The sequence below is a fragment of the Numenius arquata genome, chromosome 20 (genome assembly GCF_964106895.1).
Source record: "Numenius arquata chromosome 20, bNumArq3.hap1.1, whole genome shotgun sequence".
NCBI lineage: Eukaryota > Metazoa > Chordata > Aves > Charadriiformes > Scolopacidae > Numenius > Numenius arquata.
In genome coordinates, this window is record NC_133595.1 from 8,127,119 (window position 1) to 8,147,858 (window position 20,740).

At 46.9% G+C, this 20,740-nt stretch overlaps 1 protein-coding gene across 1 annotated transcript in view; it reads left to right on the top strand.

Annotated features, from left to right (window-relative positions):
- Positions 1–20,740, top strand: part of PRDM16 (PR/SET domain 16) — a 206,791-nt gene that overhangs the window by 140,140 nt on the left and 45,911 nt on the right. The window contains exons 4-5 of the mRNA XM_074161456.1: positions 17,685–17,819; positions 18,037–18,039. Coding sequence (XP_074017557.1) covers positions 17,685–17,819; positions 18,037–18,039 — 138 coding nt within the window. The remainder of the gene's footprint in view (positions 1–17,684; positions 17,820–18,036; positions 18,040–20,740) is intronic.

The window sequence follows — 20,740 nt, forward strand, 5'->3', positions numbered from 1 at the left end:
CGTTTTTCTGCTTTAATTAAACCATTTTTGTCCATGAGGTTTTGTTCACACACTGACAACACCAATATAAATATATCTCTGCCAGAGTAATTAATAAAAGCAGGCAGCTCAAGGGAGAAAGCATATGTGTCCTATCATCTTTGCAGACTCTACTATTGTATAGTTCTTCCAAAAAAGTTAAGAATCGCCCCAATTAAAATGTTATGTGGCTTATGTATGTTCAGATTTAACTTGGTATAATTGAATTTATGTTCATCCTTAGAGAACTCATGGGGCTGCCAGATACAGGCAGGAATCATTTATACCATGGAAATACTATGCTATTAGATTTTTTTAAAGGCTGTAGGATTAGGTCTCAATAAACTGTTTCAACAGCGTTTCAAGGCTTGGAGGGTTGCTTCAGCTTAGGGGTGGGTGTTTGCGAAGGGAATGAAGACAATATGGTTGCTTTCACCGTGCGTGCTGAAGCGCTGCTAAAAATGTGATGTGGTGCTTCCTACTTAACATAAAACTAATACTTTCTGTTATGGTTGAAAGGAATTTGTCAAGTCTTGTGTTCTATAATCCATGATTTTTAACTTCCAAATAAGTTCAGAAGAAAGCTGTCACCAAAAAAAAAGTATCTCCAGCTGTTGAAGAGGACTTTCAGGTTGTTGTCAGGTGGACCTGCTCAGTTCCTGAAGTCTTTGAATTTTTTTCCCAGAGTATTTCAGGGAGGGAAGAGTGTTCGGTTTGGGGACACAACCATCCTCGCATTTGATGTGACTTGAGAAAATAGTATCATTTTCTGTGCTGCTCATATATTTAAAAAAATCCTCAAGCCTCTTTTTCCGGGCGTTTTGCTTTGTGTCCTGTCCTGTGTTTGAGGGACACAGTTCCCAGGCCGTAGTGGGGCCATTTTGGAAAGCAAATATTTGTCGTCCTCAGCTCCGTCTTCTGGATCAAAGTCTGACTTTCTGGTAGTTGAGAAAAGTGCTGTAAAAGGCGGATGCAATTCTTTTTCCCCACTTCCATTTGGCTTCAAAACAGCTCATCTTAAAAGGAGCAGAAGTCTTCTCCTGTTGCATTAGAAGGTGGATCAAGGTGGGAAACGCTGGCTTTAGCTGTTCGACGGTGTCTCAAAGGCCTGAGACAGGTGTCCAGGGAAGATAAGAAATTCTGCGTGGAGGGAGGTTATCGGAACCCCCTTAACTCAAACCTGCCTCGCTCAGGCATGGCAAGATGTATGGTATGTCAGATCATACATTGTTTTGAGACCCGCTGTCAGAGAACCAGATGTGTTGGAGTTGCCTGAGTAAAACAACCCGAGCGGAGGCATCTGTGTCCCTCTCCTTTGACACTTTGCTGGGGCTTTTCCGTCTGAGCACTTACCCCGACAGCAGCGTTCTGCTGAGCTGTCTTTTGACCCAGAGATGGTATAAGATCCGAGGGGGAGATTTCGAAATGTTGTTTCTCAGCGTATTCAAAGGGCAGATTTATCATCAGAATCAATTCCCTGGAATATATCATTTCATAAGTAGGTGAATTGGCTTGGGGTAAAGTTCATCCTGGCGGCACTTGGGACTGTGCAATTTACCCTTGTACTTCCTTCTAACTGAGATTTCAGTTTGTGATGTCAGACAAGATACTTGTTTAGTTTTCAGCCGCAGAGAGGTCAAATGGCCAAGCTTTGGAAGGAGATAATTGAATCAGTCCTTCATGGGTGATAGTTTTGAAAAGAGGAACAAGTTTTGGCTTGAAGAATTCTGGAGTTTGCTTAAAAAAAAAAACAAACAAACCAAAACAAAAGAGATTTCTGAATATTTGAGTGGGAAAGGGTAATAGTCACGTTTCTTTGGAGGATGCAAATGCCAGAAAAGGAAGGTGATTGTCCTAGGATGGTGTATGGGAGTGAAGGTCTGTAGATAAGAGGCTCCCTGAGCCAACAACCGACTGTGTCACTTCCAGCAAACAGCGTGAGAAGACGTTGGCTGGTACCAGGGTTCCCTGTGACCAGTAGCAGCAGTAACGGGATAAAACCAGGCAGGGGGACTGGGCTGTGGTTCCTCTGCCTCCCCTGGAGCGGTGGAGCCTCCCAGGCTGGAGCCATGGAAAAGGCGATTGGAAAAAGGGCTGGGGAATGATTGCAGGAATAACCCTCTTCTGGCAGGGGGATGGACCAGATGATCCAGCATATCTCAGTTATCTTGTTTCTATAGCACAGTTACTGTATTCACTATTACTATATTCACTGCATAATTTTGAAGGAAAATGACTTTGCTGGTTGTGTCAGTGTGTATCTGTGAGCGAGATCGATGCTGTCTCGCGGGGAGCTGTCAGGGGGTGACTCCCCTTCGGTAAGAACACTTCTATCTTCAGGCAAGGGGCAACTCTAAAAACTTGTTTTCTGGTGTAGAAACAAACCACTTGAGGCAAAGGTGTCCACCTCGGTGTCCCCACCTCTCATTTTAGTCATGCTTGGGTTGAAGACAAACCGTGCGTAAGAATTACGAATTGCAGAGGTTCTCCTTCAGGATGTAGAGCTTACAGTCAGTCTTCATCGCCCTCGGGAGGCAATCCAGCCCAGGAGCAGAGTCTCTAGAAGCGCTCTGAGGATCAGCTTTCCTTACCTTGCTCTCGTTATTCAGCAAATAGCCCCGTGCTCCGAGGCAGAGGGACGGGGAAGCCTGGACGTGCCACCGCTCACTTCTCTCAGCCCAGAGCAGAGGAGGCTTTAACTGCGGAGCTGCCCCCTGAGACCCCGCTCTCCCAAACTGGATAGTTGTGCTCCGTGTCCCTCTGGCAGCCCAAGGCCAGGTGAGAAACCGGTTATTGATTCTTTTTCCCCATCTCCGAGCCCCCGTGGGTTTGTGCCGATGGCCCGTGCCCTCCTGTCACCACCCTGGGACCTGCCACCTCTGTCTTGCCGAGCCACCGGAGCATCCCCCGGGGAGCAGGGACCGGCCCTCACAGAGAGAATGGGTTCTGCCTTTGCGCTGGGAAGGGCCCTTGGCCATCTGGTACGTACATATATTTTTAAAATGAATCACTAGGCAGGTTCATGCAGGACGCAGCTCAGCAGCGCGGGAGCCGCCGGTGGGACAGGAGCACAGGCTTCGTCGCCTCGGGTTTGCACCTCCTTTTGGTTGTGTTTTCGGTAAATATCAACCATAAAGAGATCACACGTTTGTGGGAGGTGAGCAGTACAGTGTTACTACATCAAGGGATGTCTCTTTGCCCGGGGGTGAGGTGGCTGCTTTGTTTTCAAAGCTCTTTGCTCCGGGCTCTGCTGTTCCTGTTTGTGACCAGCTGCGTCGTTCGGGAGGGAAACCTACAATATCCTGTCATTCTTTTTCTGGGTGCCAGCCCAGTTCATCTATTTCACACCTCCTAAAGAGCACGAGAATAGTCTGCAAAGCAGCTGCCTCCCTCGTTTCCGATAAGAAAGGTTACAGGGACCCAGCTTCCTCGTGCGATTGTGGCACCTTTGGGGTTTCCTGTGCGAATGGGCCCTGGTGCAGCTGCACTCGCAGCCCCTGGCCGGGCAGGCACGGCCTCCCTCTGCTTCACCCTGCTCCTGTTTCTTTTTTTCTTTTTCTAAATCTCTATTATGAAAGTTGTAGGGTCGTGGCTAAAGCTATGGCAATGTGCACCCTTTGGGCCTGTGAGTTCAAGGCGTGAAAAGTGAATATGTGGAAAAGTATGAACTTCCAGATGAATAAGTTCCATCTAAACATTAGGAGGAACTTCTTTACTTTGAGGGTGGCAGAGCCCTGGAACAGGCTGCCCAGGGAGGTGGTGGAGTCTGTCTCTGGAGACATTCAAACCCCTCCTGGACACATTCCAATGCAACCTGCTCTGGGTGGGGGGTTGGACTGGATGATCTCCAGAGGTCCCTTCCAACCCCATGTGATTCTGTGATTCCTAGACTTGATTGCCATGATATATGCTGACATGAAAAGTAAGGAGGGATAATAATCCTCTGTATTTGAGGTATCGTTGCTGGTAAGTCTTGTGCTCGAAGAGAATGATACCTGTCTTACTTAGGGCTTGCCTTCTCTTGCTTTGCTGCTCTGGACTACTCCATTGGCAGCTCTTCTGGTGGTGGTGCCCTTCCCTCCAGAGGTGTCCCTGGCTATGTTGTGGTAGAATGTGTCCATAGTGACCACCTGAGCCTGGTGTTAGTACGACCTAAGGCAGGGAGCTCGTGCACAGACGCTTCTGCATGTGAGACAGAAGCTACGGGTGAAGGTCGAGGTGGGACCAACACGGTGTTTGTGGTTGTGTGGATGTAATTGCCACCGGTCACATACAGAACAAAACCTCGTGTCGTCTCCCCCTCTCAAGACATTTAGCAGCTTGGTCTCCTTGCGTTGCTTATTCCCTGCCCTGCCAGTAATTTTAATTCCCTGTACTTTCGATTCCCGGTAATTTTAATTCCCTGGCAGACAGTTTGGTTTGTGGGATGCTGAGGTGTTCAAAACGTGGCCCAACCACCAAAACCAGGTGGCAGGGTAACTCCAGGTATTGAGCTTTAAGAATAATTCTCTTCTCAGTTTTAGGAAGTGAGACACAGAAGTTGTATCCATCAGATATTACCGCAGGACATGGGCTTAATTATCTGGGCATCAGTTACCTGCATCTTCCTCTTACTTCAACTTGGGCCATACATCCCCAAATCTATTAATTAAATCGAAAATAGGTGCTATTTCAGGAACCTCAGCTCTCTGAATCCATTCACCTTACCCTGGGGTATCTGGATAGTTGATGTTAGAATTTGTTTCATAAATTGTTAATGATCAAGTATAATCTGAGAGTGTGGGGTTTGCAGGGGAAGGGAGCGTCTGACCAGAATCCGAATTCTTCCCAAGGAAAGGGCTTGTCAGAGGCCATAAGATAATGTTATTTCATGGGGGTCTTCTCCTGCCAGACCCTTCGGTGGGCTTTGCTAATGCTGTAAAACGGCTGGTATTTGGTAATTGATATTAGCACTATGAATGGGCACTTGAAGGCTCTGCTACTTTTTTGGCCAGAGTGTAAAATGCGGCAAATGGTTTTGGCACTCAGTGCTTTCCATAAATCACTCTGAAGAGGTCTACAAGTTAGTGGTGTTCCACAACCCCGTTCCCAAAACGTTATTAAAATAAAGTTTTAGTAATGAGAAATGATTTAAAACAAGCAGCAGTAACCTCCATACGTACTGATCTAGCGAAACACCCAAAACACACCTAAAGAAGCTGATCAGAATTTATTTTTAAGGCTGGCTGTGTTTTCGTTACAGCAGCAGCACCTTTGGAGTATGAATATGGGGAAAGAGCCAATTTCTTTGGTTTCATCGTAACGGATGGTGCATGGCTCACCTCTTTTCATGTTCGGTGTAAAGTCCCAGTTCCTGGAAATAAGTGATAAGTAAGAGACCCTCAGGTTTCTTAATTGCTGGGCACAGGGGAACCCCAAGGTCAGTTAATTACAGACAACAGAAACCAAAAAGAAAGCAAAGAGAATCCATCAGCATTTTTTGTCATTTCACGAATTTTAAGACAACCATGTGATTTTGGACCCTAATTTGCAGAATTCACAAGAAGTAGTTGTTCAGTACTGTGTACATTGCCCTGTACCCGAGGATGTTGTCGTCTTCGCTTTAACTCACTCAGAAACGGCTCATCGTAACTTCTGCAGAGAATCGCTCATTTTCCGTCTTCAGCAGCACGTCTGTGAGTATTTCTAACAAAAAGACAGCTGTGGAACTGGCATCTCCACCGTGTGACATGATTCGACCTGCCGAGGGACCACAAATACTGAGCAGGGAATAAGGAAAAGCAATCAGAAAGAGAGCGGTCCTGTTTCCTTGGGCACCTTCCTGTTTCTTTGGCACTTTTGCACCAGGAATCAGGTGTCTGTAGGATAACATCTACCATTTCCAAAAGGCTGCTAAAAGCGGCAAAGTTCCCCAAGGCTGAGCGTCATCGAGATGCGTGTAACGAGCTTGTAGAGCAATGAGGCAAAGACCTGAAGTCTTACGAATCTGCTCAAAGTGATGGTGAGCCAGATGTTCTGCTTAGTGGTCATTCTGGAGCCACCAACCTCCACCCTGCACCAGGGCTGGGGGCTGCTGGCGTTTTGGTCCTGTACAACAGAAAGATGTGCTGTTTAGGGAAATTTAGGAAAAATTCTTACGTGTCCAGCTCTGCAGCTGGATTATGGGAATAATTTTGAAAAATATCAAAGCTTATTTAGCTGGAGTGCTGGGGAAAAAGGCTGAGGAGAGCTGTTTGGGGAGCTGTGTCCCAAGTGGTAGGAGGACTCTTGGAGAAATCGCCATCGGAAATTGTCCCCGTCTTCGTACAATGAGATTTTGTTCAGCCTCTGTGCCTGCGTTTGCTGCCTTTTGCCAGGAGCTCTGCCCTGGTCTCCCTTCCCCTTGGCTAATTGGCACTCTTTCGTTAGAGAGAGCCCTTTTAGCCCCACGTCTTCCGTTTGAAATAGTACCAGGCTGATCATTCCCTAAAGCATTTTGCATCTCTGCAGAAGCTGTAAGATGCTGCTGAATGGTGTCTACTTGGGACTGGGAGTTCTGCTGTACTTGGTGCTTCTGCTCCCTCTTCCTGACTAATGTGAAATGAAATGTCCTGAAACTCTAAATCCTCCTCTGCCTGCAAGCAGCCCTGTCTTTTGTTTATCAGATGAAGACTTCTCTCAAGTTCCCATTTATTTTCCATCTATTTTAGCTTTCACAACTTTATTACTATTCTTTAAAATGAGGCAAAATGAAGTAGAACGCAAAAAAGTGTGATGTCTTGCAATCTTTATTGGGGGGGGGGGGGGGGAAACTTCAAAGTTTTTGTGTGTGTATGTTACAAAGAACTGGCAATCCCTGTCTTGACTTGTGTGTACAATATCCGAGGCAGCCCTCTGATTTGATTCAAGCGTAATTTTTTACGGTTTGCTGTTTAATTTAAATCAGGGTGGTATGAATTACGTTACCAGTGAAAAATGAGCTTGTGTTGAGATAAACGCCTGCCATCATCTTGAAAGTCCTCTTCTGTTTTGACATTTTCACTCTTAAGTTTCCCTGCGTGGTGATTAGATGTTGCTGCGCGAGCTTTGCCCGTCGCCCCCAAAGGGAACGAGGGTGGGAGAGAAACATGAGGGGGTGGAATTGGTTTCACAGAATCACAGAATCTTCATGGTTGGAAGCAACCTTTGAGATCATTGAGTCCAACCCTACACGCACAAGAAAAAACCCGAACAATCTTGGGCACTAGAGCATGCCCTGAAGTGCCATGTCTACATGTTTCTTAAATACCTCCAGGGCTGGTGACTCCACCATCTCCCTGGGCAGGCTGTTCCAGTGCCTGACCACTCTCTCAGGAAAGTCATTCTTCCTAATATCTAATCTAAACCTCCCCTGCTGCAACTTCAGACCATTTCCTCTGCTCCTGTCATTATTCCCTTGGGAGAAGAGGTCAACACCCACCTCTCTACACCCTCCTTTCAGGGAGTTGTAGAGGGCAATGAGGTCCCCCCTCAGCCTCCTCTTCTCCAATCTAAACATGCCCAGTTCCCTCAGCCTCTCCTCATATGACTTGTTCTCTAGACCCCTCACCAGCTTGGTGGCTCTCCTCTGGACACGCTCCAGCAGCTCAATGTCCTTCCTGTAGTGAGGGGCCCAGAACTGAACACAGCACTTGAGGTGAGGCCTCACCAGTGCCCAGTACACAGGCACCATCATAGGATCATAGAATTATCTGGAGGGAACTTTAAGATCATCTAGTCCAGCCATCACTTCCCTACTCCTGCTGGCCACACTATTCCTGATACAAGCCACGATGTTCTTGGCCTTGTTGGACACCTAGGCACACTGCTGGCTCATGGCTGTCCACCAACACCCCCAGGTCCTTTTCTGCTGGGCAGCTTTCCAGCCACTCTTCCCCAAGCCTGTAGCGTTGCCTGGGGTTGTTTCATGCATCAACGGGGGCTGGCGTTGGCAGCACCTTCTTTGACATCCTGTGTTACTCGGGGTTGTCTTCTGGGCAGCAAAACTACCCCTCAGAGCAGGACTGTAAGGAGTCCATGCACAGGAGAGGGAAGGTGGAGCTGGTGTTGATTTTTCTCAGGAGTTCTCGGTTTCTCCTCTTTACCCCTTTGCCCAGAACTCTCTCTGCCATGTTCAGTACGGCGCGTGGAACGCCGTGGTGCCCGTTGCATCAAGCAGGAGATGCTTTCCTGGAGGTGATATTTAAGGAGCTCTGTGAACGGTGTGCGGTGTAATTATTGCTGCTGTCGGTTTCTCCCGCGAGGCTGTGTATTTACTGTCAGGTCCCATGGACCTTCAGCTGGAACGAATCTGCCGGGCTTGAAAGACTCATCGGTGACACTGCAATTTTGCAGACTTTTATTCCAATGCGGAGCTAACGGACACAGAGGAAATACTGGCTGGTTTGCGCTGGTACGTAAGAGAATAGCAGTTAATAACGGGCAGAGCTTCAAAAGGCTCAGTTGGATTCAAACAGGCTCAAGAAATTCAGCCTGGCTTACAAAGCTGGTGTGAGCTCTCCAGACTCCTCTGCTTTGGAAACCGAACAGGGCCTTTTGGTAGAAAACAGCCTTGTTCCATGTGATTTCTCCCATTCTTTAGATGTGGTGGAAAAAAGAATGAGGAGGTTATTTTTTCGTGACAGAAGTATGTCTTGGTAACAGCCTTCCCTGCAGCTTGCTGATATTTTTCCTTCAGATCCTTCATGAAACCAGATAATACGGTAGCCCAACAGAAACGCATACACCAGTGGAAAATTTCCACTCCAGACGTGTGGCTTGAGTGGGAGTGAAAGTTCAAAAAAAAAACTTTTAAAAACTTGAATTGGTCTCTCTCCTGTTGGCTGCAGAGACGTAGCTGCCTCCCACGAGCCGGGCTTGGACACAGCACGGGGCTCGGATGCGGTCCATCCTGCCTCTGACCGGCATCGCAGATCCCACCGGCTCTGGTGTGACCCATCCGGGTTGTCTCATTCTGCTGAAAATCTCAAAGTCTGGTTGCAAACAGGAGCAAATACGGATGCTGAGACACTCCTGAGCATGCCACGCAGCCGATGCTCGGAGCCGGACAGTCAGTCGCAGATCAATTAAGTTCTCTGGTCCTGCGATCATTTAATAGCACTTAGAACCGGAACGCGGACCCCCCTGGACCACACGCGGCCACGCGTCCCGTGCGCGGGTGTTTTGAAGAGGAGGGCACGGGGAACTCGCTCAGGGCGATGGCGAGAGCTCTCCTGCATGTATCTAAGCTAAAGCACAGGTAGAGCCTTTCAGGGAATTTCTCTCCTTATCACCTGGCATTTCTGGTGATGGGGAGCTGGCTCCAGGCTGTGCCGGAGAATCTTAGGTTTGGACAAGAAAATCACACAAAGGAAATCTCGCTGAATGTACTTGGAGCCTTTCCTGTGGCCCTGGGCTGGGGGCAGCAAACAAGCTGGGTTTGGCTCGGCTGCTCTTCCCATCGGCTTTCAGTGCTATGACCTGTTTTTGTCTGACACGTTTCTCATTAACTCTTTGTCAAATCACCAGGAAGCCTGCTTAATTGCAGGCAGAGCGCTGGATTTATGAGTTCATCTAGGCTTCATGTCTACACATTGACAGAGGTGTTTCTCTGGATGAAGTCTTTTTCTCTTCATTTTGTGGCAAGAATGGACTTTCTGTTTCAGTTAGTCCTGAAAGTCATAAATTGTAGCAGTCCCTCCCTCCCCTTTATTTAAAAGAAACACAACAAAACTTCATGGCAACAGTTTATTGCTCTAAATCAGCTTGTGGGTCATTAAAGCAAAAAGGGAAAAAAAAAAAAAAAGGAAAAAAATTTCCCTCTAACTCCTGCCAAATAAAATGCGTACATCAGCCAAACTGTCAAAGGCAGATCCTGCAACTATGGGATGAGAAGGTTTATTACACTTTCGGCTTCTGGGGAGGGATGTTATAGCAACAGGACGCTGGGTCACTGATGGCAAACTCATGGTTGCTTCGTTTCTTCATGCACACTAGGAATCCATTAAGCTAACTGACGACAGATCCCCAGGCATTCCAGTCCTACGGCACACCTCTGCGGAGGCCAAATGTTGGACGCTGCCCATTAAAACGTGAAAGAAACAACCCAACAGAGAGCCCACAAATTAGAGAAGCAGGAAACCTCAAATGATGTGCAAAAAAAATTGTAAACGTTCAAGAGACTTTTTCCATAACTTTTGCTTCATAACTCAGCATTTCTGATGTTAATAAATTATGAAACAGAGCCTTTGCGAGATCAATAAGCCTTTTGGATTCAAATCCCAAATGCTGTTCAGCAGACGGCAGATGAAGCTGCAAAGTGAGTCCTGGAACATGACAACAATTTCCTTTTGGCTGCCTGGAGATGAGTCTGAACCTCAACCGCAGCCAGAATTCGGCCTCCGCATCCAAAATCCGTGTCTCTGCATCAGGGCCGGTTTAGAATCCAAATGAACACGGGGGCGCGTTATTTGTTTTAACCAGACAGACCGAAGAGGAGAAGGACGGGGGCTTCGGAGTGGGGAAGAGATAGCAAATATCTCAGCAAGACAAAATCCTGGCCCTGGTACCCGCGAGGAAGGGGAGCGGAGCTGAGAATACTTGGATGAACTGTTGGATTTGAAGGCAAAAGCGATGGGAGGTGCCTGGGGTTAATAAATAAAAGTATATACTGAACTCATCATCTGCGGCAGAGGGGAAAAAAGATGAACTTAGTTTTTTGGCTTGTTCAGTGAAAAAAAAAAAAAGCAGTAGAGAAATCGATGATTGGGTGGGTGGGATAAAATGGAAGAGTGATCAGAGGGAGATGAGGCAGAGGAAGTGCTCCCACAATAATTTACTTTATGAGAATGCCCACGGGCTGCAGGCCAGATGAAAGCGCGCTTCTCCAGCAGCTCTGCGAGTGCCCGGCTCTGGCCAGGGCTGCCTGTGGTTTAACTCGGGGAAAAGCTGAGGCAGACGAAGTGTGTTCTTGCACTGACCAGCTTTTTGGGGGGGCAGCGATGCTGTAGTTCACGTCCTGGATAATCAGGAAAGTAAAGTGCGTTGCCCTGAAACTGGGTACAATATTGGCACGTTAATGGTTTTAGACTTGCAAAAGTGTTACCAATTACTAACTATAAATTTCTTTTGTCTTTTCCTCCCCTCCCTTATCTACCTCCCTTTTTTTCCCTCTCCTTTTCCTCTTCTTTTAATGTCTAAGCCAAATTACCCATCAGAGAGACCTCTCTATTCCCTCACTGGTTTCAGAGCTCACCTGAGCACAAAGAGCAAGCAGAAGCGCAATTATTAAGTTTCAAATACACAAGCTTGAATTTGAATTAGCAGATTCCTGCTAATTACACATGATTTTCTGTTGTTTTGTTTTGTTTTTTTCCTGTGGCATCTTTTATTTTTGCTGGTGGTGCTAAATATCTGATGTCATCCTTTACCTGTCCAGGATCACAGGGATATCTATGGATGAATGGTCTCATGGTTAAAGCTCCTGATTAGTCCTTGATAGAGATCAACTTAGTTCTGGTCTTACCTGTGAATAACCAGTTGCTTTAGTAGAGTTAGATATGACTGTTTTAATGAGTACATCCTGAACCAGGTGGCTGTGGGGAACTGAGCCTTCCAGTGGTTCCCTGCGGGATGAATCCCTCCGTGCTTCCATTTGCTATCTTTAATTTACCCAGAGATAACACTATTTGCCTCCCTTTTCCTGCTCCATTTGGTCGCCTCCAGAGCACCCGTTATCTCTCAGTGCTGGTCCTGCTGCTTCTGAAAAACATATAAAAATGAATGATTTATGTGCATTCCAAAAGCAAGCCCTCAAACAGAAGATCTTTTCTGTTGCTGACAATGACTTGTAAACAGTTGGTTTGAAGAATTTTGGCAGAGGAAATTTCTGATTTCCTTCTGGTCTGAACTGGAAGAAGATGTGGTAAAGGGTTTCAGTTTGTTTTTCTGGAGTTTTTTAAGGTGGGGGAAGAGGGACTTAGAATATTATTCTGTGTGCACGTTTGACAGAGGAGATAGTATATACCCCGGATCGTTATTTGTTATTACTGTTGAATTTCTCAGTATTTTTTAAATTGTGGTGTAACTTTCATATAGAGCATCAGAAAAGAGCGTGAGCGTGTGAGCATGATCTTTAGTTAGAGGTGTCAGCCACAAAAAGCTGGACCCACTCAAAATGCCCCCACTCTGTAGCTGGTGCGGCAGCGCTTGGTGTGAGCGGTTGATTCACGTACTGTATCCCACCGAGCCTGGGAAAAATCATCCTTTCTGGACAGTTTGACACTTTGTTAAACAAATATTGAAGCATCCTAGTAAATTAATGTTTAAAGTATTGGAGATACCGCCTTTATTTCTGACTTCAGCAGTAGGGGAAAGGCATATACGATGTGTTTGCAAATACTGATATTTTTATGGAACAATTGCCATTTAAAGGCAGGATTTATGAGACTAGCCTGTGCTCTTGTAGGTAGTACCTTGCTTTTAGTTTTGCACCTGCGATAAATTGCGAGTGTCTAATGAATACCTAACTGCCAGGGACTAACTCACTAGTAGTTTAACCTATTCTTTGTTTGCTCCTGGATCGTGGGCACCCAGAAAAAAATGCTGTTATTAATTAGGTAAAGTGTCTCGACTCCCTCTTCGGTGGCTCAGTCACAGGCTCCGTGTGTCCTGCTGGGGGGTGATGCTGCCACGGGTCAGGCCGTGACGATGGTCCTCCTCCTCCTGTGCTGGCTTTCAGGGGCTCGTGCCTTCTGCAGTTCTTCCCAGAACTGGCCGGGTCCGCGTGCGGATGGACTTCCAGCCCATCGCATTGCAAAGGAAAAACGTGTTTGCAAAAATGCTAGGAAATTCCCTCGTTAAAAAGCGTGCCTCTTAGTAATATGTCTAACAGGATAGGGGAACTCGTGTAATTACTTCACTGTGGTTCAGCTGGCAAGTGATAACTTCCTGCTGTTTGACATCGGTGCTGCTGGTAACGCTCTGTCCACTCGGCCTCCACAACATTTATTTTGTTTTCCAGCTGTTCCGATTTCGGAGGCTTCTTGTGGATAACAGCAGAAGGAAACGGTTCTATAAGGGGCAGTAATAGAGTAATATAGTTCTATAGTAACATAGTTCTATAAGGGGCAAAATAGGGCTCAGAGATGCTGCCGGGCTTTAGTTTGTGATGCCTTGTTCTATTTGTGGAATAGAGTGAGTGTGTGTGAAAAACAGGGGCTTAAGTTCTCAGGGTTTCATACAAGCTCTTTTTTTTTTTTTTTTTTCTCATTTTGATCTGTGAGATTTCACACCCCCTCTCGGGGTTTTAAAGCCCCACTCGGATGAAACCACAGAGTTTCGGGTGATTTCTAGCTGAGACGGGACCTCATTCTGAAGCAGAGCTGCCCAGCCTCGTGCAAGGGCCCTGCAAAGCAGCGGGTGAATTTGAGCTGAATTCTGGGTTTTCCCAGAGCTCTCTGCCTGTCTCTAACCAAACGATCCTAGAATGTGGGAGAGAGTGTCTGTAAGATACAGCTGTGAAGTGAAATAGACTATTTGTGTAGACCTGGAGTTTGCCGTATTTCATTCCCAGGGTGACTTAATTTCACTGATTGCTGCTGTATAAATTAGTGGTACTGGGAGGTTAGTGGGCTGCTGCTTATTCAAACCATTAAAAACTATCTGCTAAGAGCTCTATCCCCGAAGTGTTCAGTGGCTTCAAATCAGCAGCTGAACGTTGACGATTCATCTCGGTTTTGTTTTCCAAGCGATTTCCATGGGAGCTGCTATCACCTTCTCGAGGTGTGTCCCCCTCCTGCCCCTCAAGGTGTTGGTTGGCTGTTCCGCTTCGTTAGCTAATTTGGGGTCAGCAAGGCCGAGAAAAGTACTTTAATCTCAACAACAGTCAGCAGCTTTAGTCAGCCTCCATATTCCTAGAGGTTCCCTGAGATAAAACAGAAATTATTGTTATTTTAGTTTGAGTAAACTCAGTAGAGTTTTTCAACCCACATTAAGAACACTTCTTCGGTAGGTTTTTTTCCTTGCAAAGTCCAAACTTCCTTAAATTGGCTTCCTGTGACGTCACTGCTGTATGTTGGGCCTTTGCTATGAGGAGTAGAGCTCAAGGGCGGGTGAACAAGGGCATCTAGAAAGCCCCAGTTAGAAAGGGTCTGGTTAGGGGAGAGCAGGGGCTTTCGTGGGGTCTCGCTTCCCCTCCCAGTCACTGAAGAGTAAGTTCAGCATCTCCAGGTGGTTCTTTTAAAATCTTTGGGTCCCTGAATAAATGCAACCGATTTTGAGGGGAGTATCAAAAAAAAAAAAAGTGATCAAACACACTGCCAAACTGCCTTTGCATGCGGTGTGTCTTCAGTGTGATTCCTGTGTGCATTTGACGGTGGTGGCTCCTGACTGGGCTTTCACGTTGCCCGCTGCTTTGCCACGAGACGCAGAGCTGGTGCCTTCTGGCAGAGGGAGGGTTCATTGCAAGTGTTGAGTTTTACCCGTTCACGGTGGAAACGGTGCTTCTGGCTGGACCCAGGTCTGTAGGAGCTCCTCACCGCAGGACCTCACACCATCACAGCCACGGGGCTCCAGCACCTGAAGGCCACTGAGAACCTGCAGCAGCTCGTCTTCTGCCCGGGGTGAGCTGGAAACCCAGCGCTCCTCACTGGGAAAGGGCTACCTCTTGCTGTTGGGTTCAGCTCTTGGCTACGTTCAGTAAAACGTTTTAATGACCTGAGAGTCTTTGCCTGAGGAAATCCCTCTATTCCCTTTCTTCCTCCCCTTAGCGAAGGGAGCTGTGTTTATTGTGGGAGAAGAAACCAGGAGAAGCCCTGGTTATGGTAGAGAAGGCAACTGGGAGATGAAGAGAGAAGCCAGGGGAGGGCTGGGGTGGGATTGTTCAACTGGGGAGTGATGGGAAGCGATGGGATTGAGCGCAATGGGCTCGGGGGGGCTGGGGGGACCGAGGGGAAAGCGGGACGGGGATTTGTGAGTGAGGAGACCCGGTGCCAGGTACAGCAGAGGTGGGAACGGGGAGGAGAGAGGCTGCACGGGAGGAGCGGGGACCGGGGCTGGCCCTGGCGAGGGGACGGAGGACATTAGGGGAGAGGTTTGCCGGCTCGGGAAGATGTACCGGGGCAGGACGGGGAAAAGGTGCTAGGGTTGATGGGCAGAGAACCTGGGATTTGGAGAGAAAAATCTGAGTCCTGAAAGAGGGCTGGCCTGGCAAAACGCTTGGGACTGGGGTGCGGAGGCAAAACTTGGGGTTAACTAGATGGGGTGAAATTCATGGAAATGGGCAAAATATCGGTGTTCGCTGCCCTGGAGTCCTCTCGAGTGCCTGAATATATGTCATTTACCTTCTCCTCTGCCACAAAGTCTCTGGGACTGGAGGGCCGAGTGCCTGGGGGCAGTGGAGGGGATGGGGACCTGCCAGCCAGCTGTGGCTTTGCTGCGTCAGGAAACCCCCGGGGGCCGTCACCCGCGTGGGGACGAGTCAAGGCAGGAGGAGGGATCGCCGCTGCTCCAGCCTGCTTTGGAAACGACGACGAGCAAGACAAAAATGAAACAAATGACCGAGAATCAGCTCCCATAAAGCAGGAGGCGCTGATGTAATTTTAACGAGGTAGCCAGCAGAAAATGCCCTGCGACGCCGTTGCCCAGCGGTGCCTTGCCCGCTGGTTTGGGCAGGGAGCTCATCCCTCACCTACTGCTCCCAGCAGATAGATCTGCTCTGGAAATTAACTGGGGCAGTGTGGCAAAGGACGTTGCCCGTGCAACTCCCGTTCTATTTACTCAGGAGGCTGGAATGCGAGGCGCGGACAAGGCAGGGTTTTCTCCGAGAGGAAGGATGATGTTTCGTGGCCAAGAGGGTTGAATTGAGAACTAACCTCCCGTCGCTGCTTCTGCTGCTGTGTTCCGAGGAAGTCACCCAAGCCAAACTTGCCCGAAGTGGCCACTGATGGCACGTTCCTCGTGATCTTTGAATGCCCAACTTGAATCTGCCGGCGTCAGAGGGGGCTCGGCTCCGGGTGCTGGGCACGAGCGATAACCTGGGAACATGGGAACATTCGGGAATGCTCCAGGGGTTCGGTGCCCATCTCCTTCTCTTATTTCCTGAGCTGTGAAGGGAGTTCATTAGGAATCCTCACCAGCGTGATATAAAACTAAAGGACAGTTTGGGTGCGCGGTGTTGCTGTGCGTAGTATTTGTTTAAAATACTAGTATTTGTTTAAAATACTTTTGTGCGTTATTTTAAAGCAGCTCTTTGACCCCCTGCACGTTACCGTTGCTAGAGACAGAGCCTGTCCGTCTGGCTAAACCTCCCGAAGCCCAGTCGGTGAGAAACTATTCCCAAGCAGGGGATTAATGAAAGTGAACACAGAAACCAGTGTTCCTCTCACCAGTTCTGTCCCAAACGCACACCTATTCTGGGAGGAAATGCAGTGTTTCACTGAAGCTCCAGTGCCGTATTTTGGTTAGGAAGGAAGAAGCCAAACGCTGACGGCATGGTTTTCCCTTCATCCATTTCGCTGTCTTCTAATTTTTCCTTTCCTTTGTCCCTAACTTTTCTTTTTTTCTCCGTCTTGAAATAGATGGGAAAGTATTATCGTATCCCATGAGATTTTGAGAGAATTAATTGCTGGTAAAAGCATGTTAAGAGCTTTTGATGACTGAAGTGATTTGCAATGACACAGGGTCTAGTAGGGGTAGAGGGAAATCCAACTCTAAGGAAAAAAGAAGTTTTTTAATAAGGAGGCCCCTCACGAGCAGAATAAAGTCTTGCCATGCTTAGGACTCAGAGGGCTTTTCCTCATTTTAGTGGTGTCCTGTGTGATTTTTAAAATGTACTTTTTTGAGTGAGTTGTGAAATGGATCGTCACGAAGGTTGCTGTGGAACGTCGAGCATCTTTTCCATTCCTGTGTCATTGAACTTACTTTGCTCTCTTAAGAAAGAAAAAGTGCTAAGTCTCTTCCTGGTAAAACAGTGGTTTTCTTTAGACCACAACCCTTTAATTAACCCCTTTTTTTCCCCCCATACCCAGACTTTTCAGAATCTGAGGGCTTTTATTTGGAAGGATTCCTGTTTTGCACACTAATCAAATTTTATCTCACCTCCGACCACAGATCCCCTGATGTCAGTGAATTTCTAGTGTTGTAGTTATAAAATTGAAGGCAGCATTTGTTGCAGCTTTTTAAAAAAATTTTAGAAAATATAATTTCCCAGCACTGTGGAAAGTGACCTGTTCTGAAAGTTTACTCAAAAAAAGGAAAATGTTCCTGCATGAAAGGATAACATAGATAACGTGAAGGTGGAGCAGTTTAAGGGCCTTGTCATTAAAATTAATACAGTTCAGAGAAGTCGCCTGCTTTGATTAGTGAAGCTGCTGCGGGTACTGGAACCGTGTGTTTGTCCATAACAAAGGTAGTCCTGAGCCTGTTGCTCATGGGCCACTCTGATGTATGGCCTTGGAAATTCTGCCAACCAGGACCTTCAGATTATGCCCAAGAGCTGATTTTAGTCTCGTCGTATGTCTCTATTAATGATATATACCATCCAGCTTTCTCCTTTCTATTTCTCGTTTGGAATCCTGCATTGCAAATAGTTCTCCTCTCTTTCTTCTTCCTGTAGCAGTCATTTGGTATCAGCCGACCCACGTGTTTCTTCTTCTCCTGTTCCCCTGCAGATCGCTGATGACCTGGGCAATGAGAAGTTCTGCATCGATGCCAGCCAGAGCGGAGCCGGGAACTGGCTGAAGTACATCCGCGTGGCCTGTTCCTGCGACGAGCAGAATCTCGCCGTGTGCCACGTTAACGACCAGGTAATGACTCTGGCAATCCCTCCGTTGCTGTGCTCCAACACCATGTCAGGAGATGCTGGGGCGGGTTTGTCGGAGGACGGTGTGTAGTGGCAGCACTGGACGGAAGCGACTGAGGGACTCATCCGTTCAGCAGCTCCGGGGTGACATCCCTAAAATGATCTAAAAGCCCTGGATTGGTGTGATCTTCCAGTCCCTGACTCCTTTTGCGGTGGGGAAGGTGGTGTGAAACGTTAACACCTGGTGTGAGACACAGGTCATGGTAAAACACACAATGAGACAAATGGAAACCAGTGTTGGTATTTCATCACCATCAAAACTGTAGAAAGTTTATGTTTCCAGTTGCTGGTGGTGGGTCAGGAGTGCGATTCCGAGCTGTGAACTTGGATATTGTCTGTATTTAAGAGGGCAGTGAGAGTGGGAGATGGTTTGGGAGTCTGCTGAGGAGGAAGAAGAGTCAAAACCAAATATGCATATTACAGAAACGCTGGTAGAGCAGTCTCTAGGTGGGGGCGAGGGATATTACGTGGGATTAATAGCATTTTGATAATGTTAGCTGATGTTTGTAAAGTTCTTTGAAGCTTAAACCCAAAAATGGGTTCAAGATGAACAATCCAAGTTGGGAGTTCCGCAAACCTCCAGTTGAGTACAATTCAAATAGAAGTTACTGTTTCAGGCCTAACTTAAATGAGAAATGCAGTCTTAATGTTATTACCGGGTAGCAAACAGGATGCACGTAAAAAATGTGCCGAGGGAAACCCTTCTGTGCACAGAAAACCCTTCAAAAGGGTGGGGAAGCTGTTACCGAGAATTTTTACCTGCAGCAGCAGCAAAAGCACAAATATTAAAGGAAGAGAAAAAACCAAATATTTCAAATTTGGTTTTCTTAAAAAAAGTCTTACTCTGAGGAAAGAAACTGAGTTCATATAGATTTTTTTTTTTACACAAATACACATTTCTTCTTTTTAGAATGTTAACTTGTACATGGCTGGTTTTTCCAAGGTTCTTATAAATGCTTGGATTAAGGACTATATATATCTATATGTATATACAGAATTTGCCAGGAATCTGAAGGCCGTATTGCATTTTATTCTAAGCCCAGTCCACTGCATGTCCTTCTGTCCTTGTCCCTCATCTGGAGGTTGGTGGTGGTGCATGTTTGTAGTGCCTGCAGCCATCTGACTGGGAAGAGCAGCTGGTTATCAGACACACGCATCTGCTTTTCTTCATTATTTTTATTTTCTCTGTAATGACCACTCTCTTAAAACTTCCTGATAAATAAATTTACTGAAAGTCACATAAAAGGGGGTGGGCAGCAAACAAATGCTTCTCTTCAGGAGGAAGAAAATAAAAAGGTGCAGGATATAACGAAAAAACAGCAAAGCAAAGGGTTTTCTCCCCCTCAGCCTTTCTTTCCCGAAAGACTGAAGAGTCCTGGGTCAGGTCAGGTGGTGGGAATGAGAAAACCCAGTGTAAAAAGCAGCAGATGATGGTGGTTGGTAACTGGAGGCACTGGATGCTTTGGGGGAGAGGAGTAAAGTCCGAGTAAGGACCTACTATTTCCCAAGCTATTGATGATGGCAGCCCGTGGACCCACTGGACCGGGGGCAGTATTTACAGCAATGAGCAGCACCTTAAAATCTGTGATAAATTGTATTATTATTTATAGGAGATAATTTAACCATGTTTGTTCTGGAATTTCCTATTCATTCCAAGTTTTCTCTCGCACCCCTGCGACACAAAACCAGCTCTCTCCACTTTCTCTGCTGCTGTTGGTTGGTGGTTACTTCTGTTACTGAAACTGATAATGATTCTTTTGGATTGTGAAGCTTCAGAGAGTAGGGTTGGCTGGGAGTGTATTTGGTTCTCACAAAAACTAAGAGAGGAAGGTGTAAATATAAATAGAAAAGAAGAACATCAAACAGTCCATAAGCAGGTATGTCTGCGAGCTGATACCTGCTTTCACCAAACTCAGTGAATTCATAATTCACAAGTAACCAAGGTGCCTTTTGGGTACAAACCCCCTTATTTGAACTCTTAGGTGCTCAAAATAAAATCACTAGATTGCAAAATGAAGTTCTTCATCCTGGTCCTAAGAAACACCAGACCCCTAAATACCAACGCGAAGGTGGCACGTGGTTTCAGACACTGTAGTTAGATCTAGTTGGAGCGCACAATATGTTTTTACACTGCATTACTTTTTATTTCCGTATTAATAATAAGGGGGGGGGGCAGGGTGTTACAGATCGTCTTCCTGAGTGTGAGTGTGAGTTTTGAGCCTGTGGTGGCTTCACGGGGCCAAGGGGTTGAGCTGGATTCCTCGCAGAACTCTGGGTTTGTGTCCAGGGCCGTTGTACACTTTAAAAACGAATCCCCTCGTTTTCCCTGTGGGATATATTTAGAAAACTAAATTTGTGCTGACTTCAAGCTTGCTTTCTTGTGCACGAGGGGGATTCTGCTGAAGCTGGAGCTGGAGCATCCCGCGGGTGAGAACGGAGGGAGCTCAGGCACTTCCGAGAGTGACTCCCAAAGCCGGAGATGTGCTATGAATGTTCAGACTGAGCATTGTGGGGCCTGCCCAGTGCTATCTCCTGGCGCTGCTGGCTTTAACTTCATTTAATTGCACGTTGCTAGCAGGGTACATTTTTTTTTCCATAACAGGGACTCAGAAAAGCAGGAGAAAGGCTTTATCGTTGCTGCTCAGTAGGCATGGAAAGGCTTGGTTTCTGTTTGCAAGTACATAAAGAAAAGGAAAGCTTTGGCAATAAAAGGTTGCCCACAGAATAACTAAGCAGCATCGTGATGATAAAGAGCCAGGACGAGCTTTTAATCACAACCATTTGCTTTGCAGGAAAAAAATAAACGCGTTTCCATGGGGAGATGGTCCTTTGCACCTCCCCAGACCAGATTCTGTTCCTCTTCAT